This window comes from Curcuma longa, chromosome 11 (genome assembly GCF_044706935.1).
Source record: "Curcuma longa cultivar G26 ecotype Majalengka, Jawa Barat chromosome 11, ITB_CL_G26_1.1, whole genome shotgun sequence".
In the NCBI taxonomy this organism is placed as follows: Eukaryota; Viridiplantae; Streptophyta; class Magnoliopsida; order Zingiberales; family Zingiberaceae; genus Curcuma; species Curcuma longa.
The window spans coordinates 15,719,872-15,741,574 of record NC_133871.1 but is presented as its reverse complement, the minus strand read 5'-3'; the positions used below and the strand labels follow the sequence as shown (position 1 = coordinate 15,741,574).

At 39.1% G+C, this 21,703-nt stretch overlaps 5 protein-coding genes and 1 long non-coding RNA gene across 9 annotated transcripts; 1 reads left to right on the top strand and 5 right to left on the bottom strand.

The window, feature by feature from the left end:
* Nucleotides 1–721: 721 nt before the first annotated feature.
* On the bottom strand, nucleotides 722–1,293 carry LOC141842052 (uncharacterized). Its single transcript, XR_012602845.1, has 2 exons — nucleotides 1,113–1,293; nucleotides 722–1,029 (listed from the first exon to the last, which is right to left on the bottom strand). It is a non-coding gene; the product is annotated as an uncharacterized LOC141842052 (long non-coding RNA).
* A 666-nt stretch (nucleotides 1,294–1,959) lies between these two features.
* Nucleotides 1,960–4,575, bottom strand: LOC141841674 (uncharacterized). Of its 2 annotated transcripts, none has more exons than XM_074729856.1 (4): nucleotides 4,452–4,575; nucleotides 3,835–4,020; nucleotides 3,230–3,345; nucleotides 1,960–2,582 (listed from the first exon to the last, which is right to left on the bottom strand). In XM_074729856.1, exons 2-4 carry the CDS (start codon nucleotides 3,937–3,939, stop codon nucleotides 2,225–2,227), a joined length of 579 nt encoding a protein of 192 aa, XP_074585957.1. In that variant the 5' UTR covers nucleotides 3,940–4,020; nucleotides 4,452–4,575; the 3' UTR covers nucleotides 1,960–2,224. The 2 variants fall into 2 exon arrangements, with proteins under 2 accessions (XP_074585957.1, XP_074585958.1); XM_074729857.1 differs by having other exon boundaries at nucleotides 3,835–4,000; nucleotides 4,452–4,560.
* Nucleotides 4,576–4,817: 242 nt separating this feature from the next.
* On the bottom strand, nucleotides 4,818–7,844 carry LOC141839196 (DNA-directed RNA polymerases II, IV and V subunit 9A-like). Of its 2 annotated transcripts, XM_074726889.1 has the most exons (5): nucleotides 7,628–7,844; nucleotides 5,499–6,360; nucleotides 5,326–5,401; nucleotides 5,084–5,242; nucleotides 4,818–4,983 (listed from the first exon to the last, which is right to left on the bottom strand). In XM_074726889.1, the coding sequence occupies exons 2-5, from the start codon at nucleotides 5,525–5,527 to the stop codon at nucleotides 4,903–4,905; spliced, it is 345 nt and encodes a 114-aa protein (XP_074582990.1). In that variant the 5' UTR covers nucleotides 5,528–6,360; nucleotides 7,628–7,844; the 3' UTR covers nucleotides 4,818–4,902. The 2 variants fall into 2 exon arrangements, with proteins under 2 accessions (XP_074582990.1, XP_074582992.1); XM_074726891.1 differs by lacking the exon at nucleotides 5,499–6,360 and having other exon boundaries at nucleotides 5,084–5,213; nucleotides 7,628–7,708.
* A 210-nt stretch (nucleotides 7,845–8,054) lies between these two features.
* On the top strand, nucleotides 8,055–12,216 carry LOC141837721 (uncharacterized). 2 transcript variants are annotated; one of them, XM_074725097.1, is made up of 2 exons: nucleotides 8,055–10,080; nucleotides 11,779–12,216. In XM_074725097.1, the coding sequence occupies exon 1, from the start codon at nucleotides 8,152–8,154 to the stop codon at nucleotides 9,853–9,855; it is 1,704 nt and encodes a 567-aa protein (XP_074581198.1). In that variant the 5' UTR covers nucleotides 8,055–8,151; the 3' UTR covers nucleotides 9,856–10,080; nucleotides 11,779–12,216. The 2 variants fall into 2 exon arrangements, with proteins under 2 accessions (XP_074581198.1, XP_074581197.1); XM_074725096.1 differs by having other exon boundaries at nucleotides 8,055–10,093.
* Nucleotides 12,217–13,701: 1,485 nt separating this feature from the next.
* Nucleotides 13,702–18,111, bottom strand: LOC141840488 (plastid-lipid-associated protein 6, chloroplastic-like). Its single transcript, XM_074728487.1, has 4 exons — nucleotides 17,857–18,111; nucleotides 14,720–14,956; nucleotides 14,509–14,635; nucleotides 13,702–14,098 (listed from the first exon to the last, which is right to left on the bottom strand). Exons 1-4 carry the CDS (start codon nucleotides 18,085–18,087, stop codon nucleotides 13,884–13,886), a joined length of 810 nt encoding a protein of 269 aa, XP_074584588.1. The 5' UTR covers nucleotides 18,088–18,111; the 3' UTR covers nucleotides 13,702–13,883.
* A 236-nt stretch (nucleotides 18,112–18,347) lies between these two features.
* LOC141840489 (uncharacterized) lies at nucleotides 18,348–19,064 on the bottom strand. The gene has a single exon (XM_074728488.1). The coding sequence runs from the start codon at nucleotides 19,057–19,059 to the stop codon at nucleotides 18,511–18,513; it is 549 nt and encodes a 182-aa protein (XP_074584589.1). The 5' UTR covers nucleotides 19,060–19,064; the 3' UTR covers nucleotides 18,348–18,510.
* Between the last annotated feature and the right edge of the window lie 2,639 nt (nucleotides 19,065–21,703).

Sequence of the window (21,703 nt, the reverse complement as noted above, 5' to 3'; positions counted from 1 at the left end):
GTTGTCTTACACATGAAAATCCATCTCCAATTCATGGGTTGTCTTTGATGCAATATGTTTGATCGATTATGATGATAAGTTTTACTGCTTTTGCATTTATTCAGGATTAATTTTTGGTCATGGACAACCCTTTTCGTTAATAGTTTTCTACCTTCTAATACATTCACAAAAGGGAAATAGAACATTTTCTAATTTTATATTCTCTCTTCTTTTCTCATATAACTAAAACCAAAACTTTATCCAATTTTTTTTTAATTTCTATCTTTCACTAAAAAAATATAAAAATGTAAAAACAGCTAAAAAAAACAAAACTTTATCCGAATTTTTTTTAATTTCTATCTTTCACTAAAAAATATATAGAAATAATAAAAGCAGCTGTTCGAAATTGAGCAACTTTGTTTATATCATCACAATTTCTCAACGTATGAAATTCATCATGATAAAACATCCAGAATTAAGCAATTTGATTTCTCATCAACCATCAACCATCGTGATAAATCAAGAATCTCGCAACAAGTTGCTTAATAACTCAACGTTCCTAGATCAACCATCCATCAAAGAAAATTTATTTCTATTGACTTTTATTAATTTATTGAAATTGAAATTCGATGCTCAGATGTTTGAGAAAGTAAGAAGGCATCTCACTGCTGCACGATTGCCCTGGGCATAAATGTCCCTTTTGCTCTTTGTTATAAGGCAATGACATTTGCCAAATAACATGTTAAAAACAAAAGAAAAATTAGTATTGCACCATGCTCGTGTAATCTACTAAACAATGATAAGTAGTAGACTACGAAAAAAAATGGTGCCGCACGAAATTATTCAAACCTGGTAGGGCAAAGAGCTTGATTTCATTCTCTTTCAGAATAAAAAGCTTTTCACAAAATCGCAATGACTACTCCTTTGGTAGATTTGACCTTATAAAACAATTCTGCCTTCGTTATCAGAGGGAACCCTGAATCGTCCAATCAAATCGCATAGCAAAAATCAATCGCGTAATTGCTAACCATGACGATGGAGAAGATATATCTGATCACATCATTTGGCGAAAACCATCGGATGGCGAAGAGGAAAGATCAGAAAAGGGGGTCAAGATTATATACGACCATCACCTGGAGCGGGAGGCTCACGAACTCATCCAATGGAGTGGAGTCGAAGGTCCATGAACACCTCGAGGATTCGCTCTGCCGCCCGTAGTCTTTAGGTTGTACTCAGCCGCCATACGCCGCCAGCAAATACGCTTGGATCTTTTCCAGTTCGCTTCCACAGCGGCGGCGATGGCGGCGGCGCCGAAATCGGGGCTCCGCAAAGCGAACGACGGTGTGGATGAAATAGGGTTCAAAACGGGGATCGGACGAGCGATGTTTGTGACACGTGTCCCATGGCTACGGTGAGGATAGAGAACGTGGTGAAATGCTATTGGATTTTGCAAGGAGAATCTATCACTCTAATCATTTTTTACAATCGATTCTATCATTATTTATATAAAAATAAATTTTATAATTTATCATGATAAAAAAAAATATTACCAATTTTATCAAAATTTAATTCTTATTCACTTCAACAATTCTACTCCAATACCCGAGTAGTATCGATCAGGCACATACCTGAGTACTATTGATCAGGCACAAGATTAAAATTGTTTTAATTTATTTAAATAAAATCATTCTCTTTCATGAATTATTTGGATCCTCGTCAAATTTAACATTATTAAATCATATTTATCTTAACTATTTAAAAATCGACTACATATATCATTATAAAAATATAACAGAAGTCTTTTGAAATCAGTGACCTTTACAAGTACAGTAAACTGAATCTTCGCCTGTTCCTAACCCATCCTCTTGTTCAATCAAATCTCCGTTAGTATTTATAATTTGAAGGGAAAGATCATACAAGAACAATCAAAAGAATTGTCCCAAACTCTGCAGTTGTTTCTTTGTAACTAACCACGGGTGCTATTAATGATTGAACGAGGTGAAATTTTACATCAAATCTTCCAAGCAAAATGTTTACAGAGAACAATAATCCCAATCTCTTTGGGTTCAGTAGTAAATCATGCAGCTAGGTCTCTTTATAAACCTAACCACAGGCACTAGGAATGATTGAACAAAGTGAAAATTTACACAAAATCTTCCTAGCAAATGCTCACACAAAATCTTCCGAGCAAGTTCATTTGTCATGGTAGTCCACCTTCATCATCAAAAAGTGAATATGGATGTTGTCACGTTGTTACATTGCTATAGGATGGTGCAGCATCATGTGATGTAGCAGGAAGGTTAGTCGGGTCATTAGCAACTAATTCTGCTACTTTTACATTCATTTCGCTGAAGGTCCTTTTCTTTGTCGATGACTCAAACATCTCTACATCCTTCACCTTCTCTGCTTCCGTTTCCTGTGCTTCTTGTACTTTATTTGACTCATGAACATAACTTGTAGTAGGTGGGGGTGGCAGCAAAAACTCTTGGCCATTTAATCTACAGAAGACTCTTTCAACTGTTTCACTGATCTCCTTTCCCAAGCCACTCTCATCGAGAATCAGCTCCCAAACAGCCCTTGATGCCTTCTCAAGCACCTCAGTTCTGCAAAAATTGAGTAACAATCAGTCCACAAATGCCATTCTGACGCTAAGTAGATCCCCTTTATTTTAAACTTGTGATGATTATCTCTATAAAATTAGTGCCTGCCATGCACAATCCAAAGCCAGAAAAATGAAGGCAAGAGATTTCATGGCTCCCTAGATTCATCAGATCCAGCGCACATAACCTTAATTGTATGATAACTAAAACTCTACAGGGTCCAGTCAGCATTGAAAGGAGGAGAAAAAGTAGAGGAAGACAAGTGAAAAGTGTGCATGTTCGATACTTTGAATGAAATGTGAATGTTTAAGCATTCATGATGTTTAATGACTCTTCTCATTTTTCTCAAGAACTTTGGAAGCTTTGTCAGTCAGACGATGGGCTTAGACACTTCAAATAATGGTCATTGAAAGTTGACGGTTCAAGAAAATATTGAAAGAGATTAGTGAACGCTAAGTAAGCAACATCCTGATTCTTAACAAACTAAAAAATATGAAAATTCTCATAGCTATTCCATCAGAAACAACAAGGTTTCATAAGGGGAAGATTGATGAAAAAAGTTAAATGCATATTTCAGTGGATAGCAATATTCACTAGACCCTAGTGATCAAAAAGGCTATATGCATATTTCAGAAGATAGCAATACTCACTCAAGTTCACGTCGTAGTGCATCAAATAGCTCTCTCTTAGACTGTTTCTCTGCACCAGGGGTGTTAAGAACTTTACTTTGCTCCACCATTGTGATTGTATTGTTTTTAAGCTCTTCCTGTAATTAGACATCGAAATTTTAGGGATGGAAAAACTATAAACTTTGTGGAAGCATGCAAAATACTTTATTGACAGTGTCAACAATCAGCTAAAATACAGCTACCTATAAAGTGATTTATGCAGAACCCTCAATCATTGTATTTGACTTTGTTGTTTCTGAAATTTAGAATTCAACTTCTTAAGCCAGCAGCTAGTAGATCACTTTGGCGAAAGAACAAATTGAAAGTGAGCCACCTCTCATGTGACATGTTTGCTGGAACACTAAATGTGAGTGGTCCAACAATTAACCGATCATGAAAAGCACAAGGAAGATGGATTATACCAAGATCAAGAGAACTGAAATACTTGGTTCAACCAAACACACACTACACAAGGGAGAAACATGTTCAAGTTCACCTAATATTTAGTTGCAAACACATAAACCTTTATATGAATAAATCCAAGATGATAACCATTCATGGTAAGGTTTATGCACCAAATTACTTACATTGGCCTTTAGTTGGTTAATGATCTTCAATCTGATGGCATCTATGGTTCCATCATCCATCAGAGACTCTAAAACATCCTCAGGAGTGATTATGCGAGAACCCATGAAACTCACAGAAGTATATGCTATCCTCCCCCTTGCAACTCGATTGTCCAAGCTTACCTGACTGAGAAGTAAAAAGGCTGCCTGCATCAGTGAATTATGTCAATCTCTTTCAGTAATCCAATTGAAAATTTTAGTAATCACAATGACAAAGCAGAGTTAATCCCTCATAATAGAACTTACGAGTTACAAAGCCCCAAAGGAATGAAAATTCAACCAGCTTTTTCCTTGTTATGAGAAAATACAAGGAAAAATAAAATGCTCGTTCACCAAAATCACGAAGCGAGGAAAAGATCAACAGTGAATTCCATGTATTCGATCGCACTAAATAAAGCAGAAATCTACCAAGACAAGCACTGAACCAAAACCCTAACAAACCATTCGCCTGGAATCGCCAGGAAACAAAAACCCGAACAAGTAGAACACAATGAAAGAGCACAGCCAAACGGTATCGAATCGAGATCCAAACCCAAAATAGAATAGATCACGGCAAAATTGCGCTAAAGGAAAAGGACCTGGATTCCCCGCGACCCGCGTGCCGGAGAGGGCGAAACCCTAGAATCCAATGCAAAAACCGAACAGGAGGAAGACTCGGTCGGTGGCGTTCCGCCTTTCACCGCCTCTCTCCCACGCTATCACTCTTCTCTTCGGCGATAAATCTACGCTTCCTCAGCCGAGATATAATAATTAATTCAACTATATATTTTAAATTTATTTAATTATTTTAAAATAGCATAGCGATGGTGCACTATGATTAATTTATTAATGTAAAATTAGTTTTTTAAAAATAATATTTTTAAAAAAATAAAATGGTTTTAAATCAAGGAGACAACAAAGAAAATTCTGATAGCAAACTAAGAGACGACAACAACCACCACAGATCACAACAAAGAACACCAAGAACAGTGTTCTCATTAATAATTAGTTTTGATAATCATCTACAAATCACTGCAAGCCAATGTATTATCAATCTCTCCACCTGTAGCCACAGTTGGGGTTGCAGCACACGAAGAACAGTGTCATTCCTTCCTCGCTTCGAGACATAACCTACAAGTTTTGGTGCACGGACACGGACGAAGAAAACAATATCAACTAAAGTCGAAATGGATTTCACTCGTGGAATCCATCAGCGGCATCATATCAATACCTGGAAAAACACGGCTTCTGGATGATTGCAAACTGCACACCTCACGGACTTCGTGCGAGGAAGTGTTGGATCAGCTGCCACAACCGGCAAGAGCTGCATGAACTCGCCTGCAGAGTGATGCACCACGTTTCTGTAGACGCAGTTGTTGTCAGCGACCTCCTGATAAGTCGAAGGGAAGAAAACCAACAGTGAGAGAGAAGAAGTGCTCGCACTAGGAAAACTGCTGAAAGCATGAGCAAGACCTGGTGATCGCAGTTGCGACAAGCATAGAGAAGGAGCTTTTCCTGCCTGTTTCCTTTAGGGTACAAGATATTGTTGCTGCAGCAAAAGTTCAGTTAAAGAGCTAGCAAGCAATCGAGAAACTGAACTCATATTGTTTGTGGGGGAAAATCAAAGGAGCCAAATTTTAACTTGCCATTCGCAACAAAACTTCATGGCACTCATAGTTGTTCCTGGACCTGATCACCTCTGTTGATTGGAGGTGCAACGATCGGGCACCCTCACAGTCACAGAGAAGATGGTGATGATGCTCCACTTAAAAGAGATAAACCAGAATAATTTGGTCACGTTTGTAGAATAACATAATGCGGAGCTAGAATTATTCTAAGGAGATGCCACAGGGTTTGAGCATTGATTTGAAGAGAGCCGAATCCGATAAATGGTTTCCATGCTATAAATCTCTTTTATTGGAGGAGATCGCATCTAGTTTGATATTTCTATATCACCAAATATTTAATACAACAAGATTTATTTAGCACCAAGGAAAGGAATCAAATTGCTGTTTGGCGAGCATTTTTAAAGAGATTTGTTTAGATAACATCGTCCACTGGAAGATTAGCATAAGCAAAGGCAGTTGGAATTGTGCGAGAATGCTTGTTAGCAGTTCAATAAGGTCAGAGCAAAAGAAGGCACTAGGAGTGGAGAATGACAGCCCGAGTGTTAATGTTCCTAAAGAAAAAACTACCATTAAGAAACATCAGGTATCAAAAATAAGCGTCTGATGCCAAAATATCGCAATCCAAAACATCAGAAGCTTTAACTTGAGAACAATTGAAGACCTAGGTTTGCTGGGTGACACCTCAAAACCAAGTTACAAATGAAAGTTTGGTAATGACATTTATTGCGCTTGAAACTTAATAAAATAGGAGAAAACAAAGCAACCGGATGATATTCTTCTCGGCCTCATTAACTCAATTGGCTCGGTTAGCTTCTATCGTGGCCCTATCATGTAGTCGGAGTCTCTCACCTTCGCAGTTCAAATATCCTTGGAACTTCTCCTGTGAGTTTTATGAGAATAGTAGTGACAAAGAAGTTCTGTTGACAATAGAATTTGTTTCTGTTTTATATATCCTTATCAAAATTCCATCCACAATCAAGCTATAAATCCCAAAACACACAAATATAACAACCAAATTATGATACGAAAACTTCAACAATGAAGAACAAAGAAGAAAATGAATTAACCTGCATCTGAATTATTATCCCTCGCATGGCAGAGGAAATAAACCTGGGATATTTTAAATCTAAGAAAAAGGTCTTTTAGGAATGAAGATACATTGGAACTAGAATAACTGGAGTATCATCCTAGGGTTTTCCTAGATTTATTTGAACAAATATGATGGTTTTTTGATGGAAAGCCAAATTCATAGAATTCTAATTCCATCTCTTCAAAATTGGAAGATAATGAGTCTTTGCATCCCCAGAGACAAGTATGTATTTTAAATATGATTTTTCTTATTTTTCTCATCTCAATTTGTTTTCTCTCTCACTCATAATCCGTCCATTCCAGTTTAGTTTAATATATTTAGTGACTATCTATCTCACAATAAGTCTTCATTCACTTCTCTTGTCACTTGAGTGGGATGTCTTCTAAAATGTGTCTTTGTCATATAATAGTTTTCCTCCCTTCAAATTGTACACTTTGTTATATTCCATGGCATAATAAGGTTTCCATATGATTCATCAGTTCATACAGTCCCGGCCTCAACCATCTCTTCTTAAGTTGGTTAAGTGTAGTCCAAAGTTCTACAAAACAATTCTTTTTTCTCAAGTATTCTAGTAGAAAACAAGCGACTTTACCTTAGGCTACAAGAAATCGCCGAATCAGATCACAAAATCAAGTCAAATTCCAGTGTTTTGTAAAGATTCAACAGAATAGATGCCAGTTCAAAAGTACAAGAAATTAGCTTGAAACTTATGTCTCCAATTTTTATCATGAACATTCAAGACCCAAAGTACTAACATGGCCAAATAATAAAGGAAATAGATCATACTAGCAAGCAACTTTACACTCGGATGAAGATCTCAAATTATTGAAAAACAATCTGAAACGATCGGCAACAATCGATCTCCCTAAACGCCCTACTTTCCCAACTTATTTCTAAACAGCATAAAAACCTAATTTAAGATTAAGAAACCATGTCGCGGCATAACAATTGAATGCTTAGCTCAAGAAAAGCGCATAGAAAAAAATTGTGTAAAGGTAATAAATAGATCACGGGAAACTAGTTGAAGAGCGAGAAGAAAAAGTAAGAGACGACGCACCTTGCCGCCGAAGAGGAAAATCCCGGCGAGTCCAGCGGTGGCGACGCCTCCCCATATCACCACGGTAGACGACAGCAGAGACCAATTACGATAGATCATTTCTCCTTTCACCACCGTGACCTCAAATCTCTATCTCGATCTCTTCTCGATTCCATTCCGTGCTCCCGTTTCTGTTAGTAATAAAATGACCTAATTGGGCGGTCAATAGTTAAGGGAATTTTTTAATTTCAGCCCTCCTTCTCCTCCACTATATATTAGGAAATTTTGAAGGGCGCCCATTTTTAAATTAGCCCTCCTAGTTTAGTGTGTTCTTCACTATCCTAATATAAGCGATGGCTTATCTATTAAGTTCCGCCCAAGTAAACAGAGCGTTAAAGATAGATAGGGTGAAACAAACGGGGCAGATGAAGCCCGAGTCCCTTCCTTATCTACAAGCATTCGTGCTGACCGCCATCCTCCTCCTCTGCCCATCTCCTCCATTGTTCGAGGATCTGAGCTCGCTCCCAAAAGATTAACATCCAAAAATGTCAATTTCTTTGCGTGAGTCCTTCGTCCCCCACCGCCTTCTCCAGGCCACCTTCCGCCGGAATTGCATCGCCCGTCGATGCAGAGGTTTTAGTGCCAGGATCTGCAGCTATCAGGCAATGGCGTCTGCTGAAGCCAAGGAGAGCCAGCCGCCAACCCTAGACTCCAAGGAGTCTCACTACATGAAGCTCCTCAACCGCTCCTGCAAAGCCGGGAAGTTCAACGAGTCCCTCTACTTCCTGGAGTACATGGTGGGCAAAGGCTACAAGCTCGACGTCATCCTCTGCACCAAGCTAATCAAGGGGCTCTGCAGCTCGAGGAGCGTCGATAAGGCCGTGCGCGTGATGGACATCCTGGAATCGCACGGTGAGCCCGACGTCTTCGCTTATAACGCCCTCGTCAGCGGCTTCTGCAAGGCCGGCCGCATCGAATCGGCTATCGAGGTCCTCGGTCGGATGAAGAGCCGGCGCTGTCCTCCGGACATCGTCACCTACAATATTCTCATCGGCTGCTTCTGCACCAGGGGGAAGCTCGACTTGGCCCTGGAGGCCTTGGACAGGCTTCTGGACGACAAGTGCCAGCCGACTGTTGTCACGTTCACCATCTTGATCGAGGCGGCGCTGCTGCAGGGAGGGATTGGCGATGCCATGAAATTTTTGGACGAGATGATGTCGCAGGGGCTTCAGCCGGATAACTACACTTACACCGCCATAATCCGAGGGCTGTGCAGAGACGGAATGGTGGATGCGGCGTACGAGTTCCTCAAGAGCTTGCCTTCGAGGGGATGCAACCCGGATGTAATGTCCTACAACGTCTTGCTTCGTGGGTTGTTGAGTTACAAGAGATGGGAAGATGGAGAGAAGGTTGTTGGTGAAATGCTTGAGACAGGTGTGAGGCCAAATACTGTTACCTATAGCCTTTTGATCAACTCTTTGTGCCATGAAGGTAAGCTAGACAGAGCAAAGCAGTTGCTTGACGACATGATCAGCAGAGGACTGAAGCCTGATTCTTATAGCTATGACCCCTTGATCTCTGCTTATTGTAAAGACGGTAAATTGGATCAGGCAATAGAGTTCATGGACTTTATGATTTCTAATGGTTTCCTTCCTGATATAGTGAACTACAACACCATCCTGTCAGCCCTTTGCAAGAGGGGAAACGTTGTTCATGCACTGGAGGTTCTTGACAAGCTTGCTGAATCAGGCTGTTCTCCAAACGTAAGCTCTTACAATGTGGTAATTGGAGGGCTTTGGAACAATGGAAACCGATCAAGAGCTCTCAGCATGGTGGAGGAAATGATCGACAAGGGAATCAACCCTGATGAAGTTACTTACAATCTCCTGATTTCATGTTTGTGTAGAGACGGGATGGTAAATGAGGCCATTGGTTTGATGAGGGATATGGAGCACAGTGGTCTCCAGCCAATTGTCATAACTTATAACACAGTTCTCCTTGGTTTGTGTAAGGTTCACAAGATTGATATGGCAATCAACGTTCTTGCAGAGATGGTAGACAAAGGATGTCATACCAATGAAACTACATACATTATTCTTATTGAGGGTATTGCTTATGCTAGGCATAGAGCTGTGGCAGAGGAATTAGCTAAGGATCTAGCTATGCGAAATGTCTTCTCTGAGGATTCTTTGAAACGATTGAATCGAAATTTTCCCAAGCTTAATCTGTTCAGAGAGATTCCCAATTAGGAGGTTAATGACATCTTGCTTCCTCCGTTTCGTTTGTTTCCTACATTGTAACTTCCATTTCGTCTTCCAAATGAACGAGCTAGCCATTTCTTGCTAGTAGCAAGTTAATTCATCTTTTGCCACTGGATGGCAAGAAAGCAAAAAATCTTCCTCTGATGCCAATGAAAAATATTTCCTCCCTGCGCATAATAACTTACAGACTATACTCTGTTGAGCGAGTTAGAGGTGGTTTGCTCTGGTATGCTGATCTCTTAACTTGTTGGCTGATAACTGTGATCTTTCATTTATCATTTTATAATGTGCAAATAACTACTAATCTGTTAGATTGGTTGTCATATTGAATGCTTCAAATTATATTTTTACATTCTTCAATAAATTATATTTTACATTCTTTCCTTTTTAGATGCAACTCATGACAATTTTTCTAGTAATCATTTTCCTATTCACTCATCAAAACATGAAACTAGATCATCTTCTGAAGTTGCCCTCATCACTGTATGATAATGGCATCGTCACATGCATGCAATATTCCTTGTTATGCAATCAGTCTGTATATGCAGAATGCACTCACATTAGAGATTATGGGAGTTGCATAACACAAATGTAGTCTGCATAATCTATGTGATTATATGACCATATATCTGTTTAATCTTCAATTTGCTCACTTATATATAGGCAACCATCTATATCTTTAATCTTCAATTAGTGCATCTTTAGCCAACTAGTTGAGTTCAAGTGAAATTACTACTTGCTAAAATAAACTACAATAGAGGAATGGAATAAGCATGAATAAGATAGTCAATTTGGTTGTGGTGCAAATATAGAATATCGAGAAACTGAGAAGACTGCTAAAGAATTTAGCATAACACATTTCACCATAATTTTTCAAACTTTTTTTTTTATATGGGCAATCATGTTTACCGGTTAGCATTTAGAAGTTTCAACATAATTTGTTCTTTATCATTGATTAGGTGGGAATTGTAAATCATTTTTCCTGACTGATTTTCTAAATCTTCTCTGAATTCTTTGTAGCTATTTGAAGTATTTTATTTTTTTTTATGAATACAAGTAGTTTTGTAACAATTTGCTTAGGTTGGAGAATGGGACCCTAAAAAAATGTTTAAGCTAGATAAATAGTAGTTCACTCATCCAAGTCTATAAACTTCTTTCATTTACTCAGCTCTATATAAAGGACTAAGTTAGTGGCCACAATCTCCTGTAAAGCTTGGGTCCCCATCAAGATCCATAGTTCAGCTCATAACCCATATTCATTTCTAATTGGCAAATTCGAGATAAAAGATGGCTCCATTATCACACAAACAACCTTTTCTGAACATTATATGCTGATGATTAGGTGCACTTCAATATCATTTGGATGAGAGCTTGAGCCATTAATTTTTTTAGGTTTGATAATTGACCCACAATGCTTAAGTTCAATTTAATGACTTAAGTTTGTAGCTATATTTATTAGTCCACAACTTTCCATGTAGAAAAAAACAAGGTGCAACAAATTCAAATAATCTAAAGTATCGTAACCAGCATAATGTGTTGTATGAGTCGACATATGATTTCTAATTCTCATTTTCACATACATTTGAGTCGTTTATTTCATTCGATATAGTTCTCGTCACAAGACTTATTTAGAAGAAAGGCCTGCTTTATTAGAGTCCCTCCAAAATAAAGGATTGCTTTCCTAGAGTCTACATATGGTCATTAAGAGGAATGCCATATCAAAACTAGGATGGGAATCTAGTCTTTCAGTAAGTTCACACTCTTCATCCAAATGTCAATTGTTAGATAGAAGACTTGAAGGAAATTGTTTCAACAATGTCAAAGATTTGCATTATTATTATTGTTGTCATTTTTTAGCGCCGTGCATGTTGTTATCAATTGACTGAACTTAAGCCCACTTTCTGAGTTCAGGAAGGATACAGCTGAAAGGAACCCAGGGTTTGAAGCGTTTCAGCCGTCTTCAAAGAGCACGGACTCCATCTTAAATGAATACATCAAAGTCCATAATGAAGACTAAAATACTCGATATTACGCGAGTGGACTAAAGATTTGTGAAGCTGCAGTTCAAAGGCTATTAGTAAACATTTGGATTTTGGATCTGCAAAATGGTTGTTCAATGAAAAAGAAGAAGCAAAATCAGTCCTGACAAAAGGATGTTCCTCATCTGGAATTATTTGTAAGTTCTGTACTTGTGCTGATATTTACAGGTTTCGCACCATCTCCATGAGATGCATCCTAAGGCTTCCTTTGTTTCAAGTAAAATATCTTATTTGTGTAAAAGGATCCAGGTTTTCATTAACTGTACGTCTATTTAAAGAAGGAGAAATGCTAAGAATGACAAGGAAGAGAAAGGATAAATTGTTTGAGAATCTTTGTATTTTTTTCCATTAGTATTCGATGTATTTTAGCTTACTGATTATAATACCGTGGTTCGGCTGTCCATGCCGACGCCGTGTAGAGCGCCGTCCCCTTCCACCCCAGCTTCACCGTCCCATCGCCGTGGAGGATGGTGTACCCCGGTGGCGACGAAGAAGGGAACAGGTTCAGTATCAGCTGCGCCTGCGCCAGCGCGTTTCTGCTCATCGCCACCTGCGCGAACCCCTGCCGCGCCATCTCGCACAGCCAGCTTCCACACTTCTGCTCTCCGCTCCTCGCCGGGCCTCCCACCGCCACCACGTTGTCGATCTCCCGGCCCAGGATTCCCTTGCTCCACCCTGCGCCTCCCCGCATTGTCAGACACCGGCAGCGACTCCCACAGCGCGTCGAACATCACCGAGTAGTAGTGGAGCGCCCCCATGAAGCGGTCCAGGAAAGGCCCCGCGCGTGCTGCCGCCGCCTCCTGCTCGACCACCGTCACCACCCGCGGCCGCAGCAACTCCACAAGCCGCATCGTCTTGTGGTCGGACCCCGCGGCGTCGTACAGCGCGTGCTGCAGCCAGTGCACCGCCACCACCTCCTCCTCCTCCCCTTGCTTCCGCCGCTCGACGATCGCAGACGGGTGCACGTCCCCTGGTCGCTCTGCCACCGGCTCGAACTCGAAAGGCACCCGGAGCCGCCTCGCGAAGTTGGTGAGCCGCTTTCCGACATCCTACGCCGACGGACCGAATCCGGTCATCTGCACGTGCGGAGGGCCGGCGGGCCTCGTGGTCAGGATGTGGAACAGCGCCGGCCACTGGAGACCGTGCATGATGTCCAGGTCGACGAAGTGCACTCTATCTGCTCGATGAATTGCCTCCGAGATGGCCTGGTTGGCCGTGAAGTGCGCGAACTTGACGAAAGGCGACGTGTTGCTGAAGGTCTCGAAGCAAGAAAGAATGGCCTCATGGGGGATCATCAGCGGAGAGCAGATGCCCGTCCATGAATTCATAACATTGGCCTGTCTTCGTCAAGCTACTACGAATTTGTCTACTCGAATTATTTATTGATAATTATTTATGCAAATCTAGCCAGAAAGAAGTCAACTATGGCCTACAAATAGACATCGAAGCTTCACCAATATAATTAATTAGAAGAACGCATTTTATATTGCTACAGAACCTATCGGCTCGAAATAATTACCATCAATTTCTTTAGATTTGATATCCAAGTTGCATAATTTGCACGATAGGATCTCATTATCTTAAAAAAAGGATAATAAACAAGACAATGCTTGCAATGATTGTCCTGGTTATAGTAAGAGCCACTCTTTAATTAGTTATCAAATGCTTGGTCGACTTCATCCTAATTCATGTTCCAAGCTATTAATTATGAAGTCCAAGACTTGCACAATATAATCTCCTTTAGTAATGAACGTAAGGGGAAAGGTGTTATGTGTTAGATATTCATTAATTATTTGATGGGTACTTGAATCGTTATTTCCAACCTAAGCAAACAGTATGTAACAAAAGTTCTTAAAATTTACAGCATGTACAATAACGAATTCATCAGTTATTTCAACATATAAACTGAAAAAACGTAGAATAATACCTGGCAGAAACTTTCGAGAAAGATCTTGAAGAAGAGAAATGAACTGGTGCTCATGAGATGACAAAAACTCTAAGCTCCCCTCTATCTCCTCGAGTGATGCGAGTATCTCTATCAACATAAGTGACTTCGAACTCGCCACTCCTTGAATTGGAAGGAGGTCTCAGTGAATCTGGAAGACGAGGAATTTCCAGCGGTGGAAGCTGCGAGTAGCTCCCTGTGGGCTTTACAGTAGTGTTGACAAATGTTATCTTTATGTTAGAAGTCCCTGCACAGAGATGGAAGCTCTTCATTAAAGTCGATTCAACAAAAAATCTAGATCAATTCCAATATTTTCTAAGACCAGACAGGCAGGATGGATAACCAATTAAACTGGAAACCTGAGGACAATCTAGTTTGTTTGAAATAATAAAACCATGATTTAACCGGTTCAACAAAAAAAAAAAGCAACATCATTCAATCCCCATGCTGGGCATGAAAATGCTGGTTGATTGAACAAAAATGGGAGAACCTGTGTACCAAATGGAAACAATATAGCGGCATATTTGTCTATACAAGGAGAAATAAAAGAGCCCATCTACACTTGATGCAGTTTGAAATTAGAAAATTCACAAAATGACATTTTTAGGATTTAACCTTCTAATGAGAAGGTAGACCATGATTCAAGTATATGCTTACCAATAATTTCAAGTTTGTGAGCTAAAGTAGCGGTAGCCTCAATCTGCGGAATCGGCCACGGTGTGCCAAACAGAAGCTCCACTATGTTGTCAAAGTCCTTATTAACTACATCAATCCGTTGGAAAACCTGTATGGAAATTTACCTGGTTTGTGATTCTTGCTTCCCACACAAATTATGTGTTCATATGAAAAGCTTTTCTTTGTAACATACCTGTCCAAGAGTAAATGGAATTAGCCTGCCTGTTGGAGGTCCAGGACGGCTTCCACCAAGTGTGCGAGAAGAGAAACCACTGCTAAAGATTAATTTCCATCTTCCTTGAAGTTTTTCTAGGTCTCTTGTTAGATCAACTGTTCCTCCTATAGATTCGAGCTCTTTGGCAGCAGCTTCTGCTCTTCTCAGATCTTCTTCACTAGCTGCAAGGCCTCTATTCAACCCTGAAACTACACTCTGCATTGAATTATGTATAAGAAAGCTATAAGAAGAACAGAGGATCATAAGTTTAACATGCCTTTTTTGAGAGTTCATGTACCAAAACATGTATAATACCAAATATATGACTATGGGCTACAAAGTATTAATCAATCTTGCAAATTACATGTTTATGCTGCTAATTTTCCTTTAGGGTGCTCATTGCACTTGCTTTATAAATGAAATGAATTGGTCAGGTAGTGTAAAGTATCACTAGAACAGATGTACATGCAAACAAAATATAGAGTGTGAGTGGCTGCACATCCATCAAATGGTTGAATCAAAGAAAATCCAGAGTTTAAGTTCATTTGCTAATATAACAACTATATGGCTGGTATGGTGTTTTATGAATCACAGAGATGCATTACGAGAACTAAGATGCAAAAAGGCCAGGTTAAGTATTAAAAAAAAAATCTAATTAATTTAATAGAATGGAGCACCAAGGGTCCCTTTTTATTTGATTGTAATTCTTTCTACATCTGAGATTGGAGGTCTGCTGGTCTACAAAAATTATTGCGCAATTGAATGAACATCAGATAGATTGTTTGTAATTAGTCATTGAGAAAGTGAACCAGATAACCAAGTTGCTTAGCAAGTGTCTAACCTTCCAAAAGCAAGGATAGGACTTCATGTTTCCAAGTTACATAAACCTATAAGCATCTTGACTATTATAACATAAAATGGTACCATCCTCTAAGCATCAGTAGCTGTTTCTATTACTTTTGTGAATGTTTTGGGAAAAAAAAATTGTGCAATATTGTTTTGTGCTAAAAAATTGTGTTTCAGGACTGAATCTTAAGTTGCTGCTGTAGGTTTATTGGAATTGACCAAAACTATGCACTCAGTGCCATGCAGAAATTATGTTTGGTAAACTTAAAATTCATCGAATCATTTCATTGCTTCTGATTCATTTACCGAAGAATGTCTGTTGACGCTTTGGAACTTCTATTCAAATCCCAATTTTAATACAATATTAAGGACCAAGTTCAAAAATCAAAATTTTCTTTTCTTTTCAATAAACACAGTGGCTACAAAATAATATTATTTAAGATTGTAATGTCATTATATGAATTCCATAACTCTGATCTACAATTTCCTAGTTTCTACGTAGTGGCATCTTTGTCAAGGCACCATATATGGTGATGGATGAGCTTCCCATACATGCTATGAAAACCTGTAGGCACTGGTTTAGTTCACAGATTGGCTGAATGCTCAATTGGAGGCATAACTAATGTGGAGTTCATGGATCAGTTATCAAATCAATGATGATGTTCTCATTGAATCCTAAAATTGCTCATGATAAATGTTAAGTTTCCTAAAAGACTGTGAGTCAATTTCTGCAAGACAAGCACTCATATCCTTGGAGATGACATGGGGGACCAGAATTTGGCCAGTGTATTTGGATGCATGAAAAGGGCTCCAATTAAGTATGCACATGTAAAACTGGGAAAGCTCAGGCTACACAATTAGAGTCCACCGGCCAACTGTCTTGAATATTGCTTAGCTATAGGGAAATCAAAATTCCATCCTAGGGGTGTGAGATTAGTCCTTGATAAATGATACCTGCCCTAGTGATTCAGAACAAATGATCTATACGTATTTGTCATAGTTTCACACCGCCTAACTGGAGCATTTATCGGTCGTCTAAGTACATGTCCGTACCACCTTAAACGTGTCTCACGGAGTTTTTCCTCAATAGATGCAACTCCAACTTTCTCTCTAATGCTCTCATTTCTTATTCTGTCCATCTTCGTATGTCCACACATCCATCTTAACATCCTCATCTCCGCAACTCTCATCTTTTGCTCATGTGCTCGAGTCATAGCCCAACATTCAGCGCCATATAACATGGCAGGTCTAACTGCCGTTTTATAGAACTTTCCTTTAAGTTTTAGCGGCACTTTACGATCACATAAAACACCTGATGCTCTCCTCCACTTCAACCATCCTGATTGTATTCTATGTAAGACATCTCTCTCAATCCCTCCATCGGCTTGCAAAAATGATCCTAAATATTTAAAACTCTCAGTTCCAGACAACTCATCATCTCCTAATTTAATACTTGTCTCATTACGTTCAATATTGCTAAACTTAAATTCCATATATTCTGTCTTTACTCTACTAAGCCTAAAACCTTTCTCTTCTAGTGTTTCTCGCCAAGATTCTAATTTAGCATTTACTCCCTCACGTGTCTCATCTACCAATACAATATCATCTGCAAACAACATGTACCATGGTACGATATCTATAGTTGGGACCAATCCAATATTTATTTTATTGCAACTCAATTCTTGTCCTCGCGAGTAGACGAGCTATATTTGTTGGATTGGCACACTCTATCTGAGCATTTAGTTTAATCAAAAGGCATTACTAACTCCTAGAGGGGAAGAATAAAAGTCATTAGAAGTTCTCTATCACAAAAGGTCTGCGGCTCTAAGCAACTCTCCTAATGCAATAATGGGCTTTTTGGTAACAGGAAAGGGTCCTGTTAAAGCCATCTGATAATGAGCTTGCACATAAGTAACTTTTCTCCTCATGAAAATGAAATTCTAGGGAGGGATACTCAAAATATTCCCAAACAGTTGAAGAACTACATTCCTACAAGAGAATTCAGTTAGCAGATGCATATGGTAGCATAAATTTGAACTTTCTGGAAGAAACTCGCCAAAAGAGAACAAAGAGAGCGGGTTTCGCGATGAGAAATATGTAAATCAGTCAATGGAAGGTGAGAAAAAAGTAGGAAGAATTTTTACTACAGCATCATGGTAGCTCTCGATGAAAACCGAAATAAACTTTCTTCAAAAAACACATAAAACCTACTACAAGTTAAAGATCGCATCAATTGAACAATCCAAATCCAGCGAAGCAGATCTACTCACAAGAAGCTTCAGCTTCAAGGAAGCGACGGCATCCCGAGGGTCTTGCAACGGGTCGAGCACCGGGGCCTCATCCACCACCGCAGCAACAGTCGGAACGAAGAACTTCTTCCTATGGGTCGATTGGTGCAGGGCTCCCGTCGATGAGAGAGGAAAAGGGAGAGCAGAAGGAGCAGGAGCAAAGGACCGACGAGCGCGGAGCAAGGATGAAGGCGGAAGGGGAAGCGAAGCCATGGGGACGACACTTTAATTGTGGAGGTGAAAATTGTGGTATTTGTTGGGAGTCCAAATACTAATTTTGGAATTTCAAAACCAGAAATCGAGTAACAACCAATCGCCACTTGCCACGTCATCTCTCAATTTAATTAGCGGCCTCCTAGTACGATTTTATTCATTTATTTTGAAATCACCGAACTCGTTTGCCATGTAACGCAATGTGAATTCGGTTCGTCGGACTGTAAACGAATTAAACAGAATTAAGATCCTTATTTATTACGCTCTGGAAGCTGCATACGATCCTTTTATTACATCGAGAAAGCAAAAAGCTTCAAGCAAATCCCATCAAAAACTCTCCTACGAAAGCTCTCAAAATTTACAACTCGCGATACGAAATTAAGAAAGAAACGGAACATGCGAAACGCACTGATTCGAGGGTGATCAATTCACACTTCTAAGGAGCATCTCATCGTACTGTATCCGCGAGACCTGTCGCTGCATCTTGATTTGCTCGTAGAACTTTGCTATGAACTGTTCGGCCTTGCTATCTATTCCCTCCAGTTCCTCTCCCCCTTGTGCATCCTTCTCGTCCAATTCCAGCCACTCCGGTGCCGCCTCGCCGTCGGAGCTGGTCTCGCCGTCGTCGACCCAGTAACCGGTTGTCGTACTCCTGTCTTGCTCGTGAACGAGGAAGAAGTCCTCGTCGGCGGCAGGTGCGGCGATGCAGGGGAAGCAGAGGAACCTTGCGGAGGGCGTCTTGAAGCGGATGATCGGCGTCTCTTCGAACGAGAACTCGCGCTCCCCGAAACGGAACTGTTCTGCGCGCTGGCCGCCGGATTTGAGGCTCTTGATGTAGTCCCCCAGGCGGAGGCCGACGAAGCCGCCGCGCCTGAACGCGCCACCCTTGCGCATCCATAGAAGAGCCAGGCGCAGGAGCCTCCAGGCGCGTCCTGCAGCGGACAATGACGTCGCTCTCTTTGTTACGGCCATGGAGAAGAGTTTGTGATGTGGTAGATGGCGAGGTTGTTCTGGATTTTATAGCTTCCTTTAACTCTCACTCGACACGCTTTCGTTCGACGCGGTTTAATTTAGACGATTATAAAATTTATATTAGATAATTTTATATGACCGTGAAAGCCTCTTGTGTGTGTGTAAGTACGACTAAGTTGGGATTAAGTGCTTAAGATTATCAAAATTCAAATATTTTGTATAACCAATGACAGCTTTCTGTGAATACTCTGCCAAATTTCGTGAGCTTCATACGAGTGCATGCGCAAGTTCTGCGTGATTTGGTAGCTGTTCCAACGGTTCAGTTTAATCATTGTTTCGTATATGTGTAGTTTATTGTTGAGAATGTGTGATATCCCTCCCCCATGGGAATTCCAGCAATTCGCTCAGTTGGGAGGGACGACGAAAGCGCGTTAAGTAACATGACTTTTCAGATTCTCCAGTCTTACTATATGTTTGACATTTTGTATCTGATAATATATACATAGGTGAATTTCCAGGATTATCAGCTCTGTTTTCAGTAGAAATTAGCCATCGCTGTGCCTCGCAGAATGAGTTTAGTTAGTCAACTGGGAAAAATGAGAAGAAGATTGATTGATCAATGTGCGTTGTATACCGTGGGCTGGCGAAGCACAATGCAAGCCTGAGATGGTGCTGCTCTAGCTGAGCTGTGCACAGCTGGTCACGACTCTCCAGTTGGATTGTACCTGGTTTGCTTCCACTACAATGTCCGCTCAGGCTCAGGCTCAGGCTCAGGCTCAGGCATTGTTCGCATGAAGGGTACAAACAAATGGAATCTAATAATGTGGAAATATTAATATTTGTGTTAGAGTTCTAAAAATATATATAATATTGGAAATTAATTTGAAATTTGAAAATATAAATAATTTTTTATTCGAATTCGATTTGAAATAAAATTCCAATTAGGTTCGAATTGTTTCAACCTCGATTCGAGTCGAATCAAATTATAATTCAAAATGTCTTATATTCGAATTAGGATAGCACATTTAAATTAAAATTATATATAAATAATTATAGGTCTATTCAAGTTTAACTCACGAGCAACTTGTGAATAATTGAATAAAATATTATGAATTCGAATTCAACTTGAAAAAATTATAGAACAGATCGACTTGAGTTCGATAATTTCAAATATGAATTAAATATTTTTGAATTGGCTCGAAAAATTTGTGTTTAGATGGTTAGTCGGGTTGTAATTTATTTATTTTTTTATTTAGATTTTTAATATGTGTGTGTGCGCGCGCGTGTGTTAATCGGGGAGACGCTAACTGCAGTTCAATCTAATCTCTTGATTAGAATAGTTAATGAACACGTGGTTATATCACGAGAAAATGCTTATAACGATGGCAATCAGATCTTGTCCCTTAATTACAAGGCAGGTGAATGATTGATGAACATGTGGCTATATTACAAGGAAAGACTTGTAATGATGGTCAAATATGATCTCCTAACCAACCTCCATCGTGATAGCAACGAAGTACATGACATCCTACATAGCGATTCCATTTCCCCCGGCTATATATGTATCAGAGAAAGAGAGATGTATAATTTTTATGTTGTGAGTAGAGACTATTAATCCTTTTTTATGAAGGGTGTATTTGATTCTAAAAGTGTATTTGATTAGGTGATTACTAGATAATCGCGCTCATAGCATTGATTATGTAATTATCAAGTAATCATATAACTAAGGTTATAAGATATAAAATACAATCTAATATTATTTAATTTTATTTATTTATTTAGAGATAATAAAATATAATTAATTTTACATTTATTATATTATTATTAGTTTAATTTATTTTTCAAATAAAATAATAATATTAATGATTATAATAAATTGATAATATATAAAATAAATAAATAAAATTTATTTATAATTCGTTTAAAATTTAAAATAAATTTATATATTTTAATAAAATAATTATTTAAATTATTTTTTTAATTTATAAGTGTTTAAATTGAAATTTATTAAATTTAATTAACTCAACTTTAATTAAATTTTAATATATATCCCAATTAAATCAGTTTTAAAAATTAGAGGATAATTTTGAAAAAAATTCATTAATCTCTGAAATCGTAGAAAATATTATACTGCTAAGATAATCACATTTTTAGATTATAATCCATTTTGCTAATGTGATGGTAATATTCTATTATTTCAGAATATATCATAATCTAATCGAATAAGATTATTATTAGTAATTTTGAACAGATAATCAAAGTTACATAACTTTCAATGCCTCCTAAGTTCTTTGTTCTTTCTCCTCCGCCTTTTATTGGTCTCTTGTCTTTATGGAGTCTTTGTCTTATTTTCTGTGATATTAATTTGAACATTAGCGTGATAACACCCATAAAATTTGCTAATTCTAACGTTCTCTACCTTCTCAAACTACCAGACTTTGGGACTAACAGCATCCGCAACGCAACGTTAATAACTTACGTGGAGAAGCGAGGGAGCGACGTGGAGGAGTGAGGGAGGAGTGAAAGAGGAGTAAGGTATTGAACGCGTTCAGAGTTCTGAACGCGTTAATAGGTGGGACCCATGTTTTTTTTTTTGTTAACGCGTTCGGCAGAGTGGTGGTCGACCACCACATGGTGGTCGACC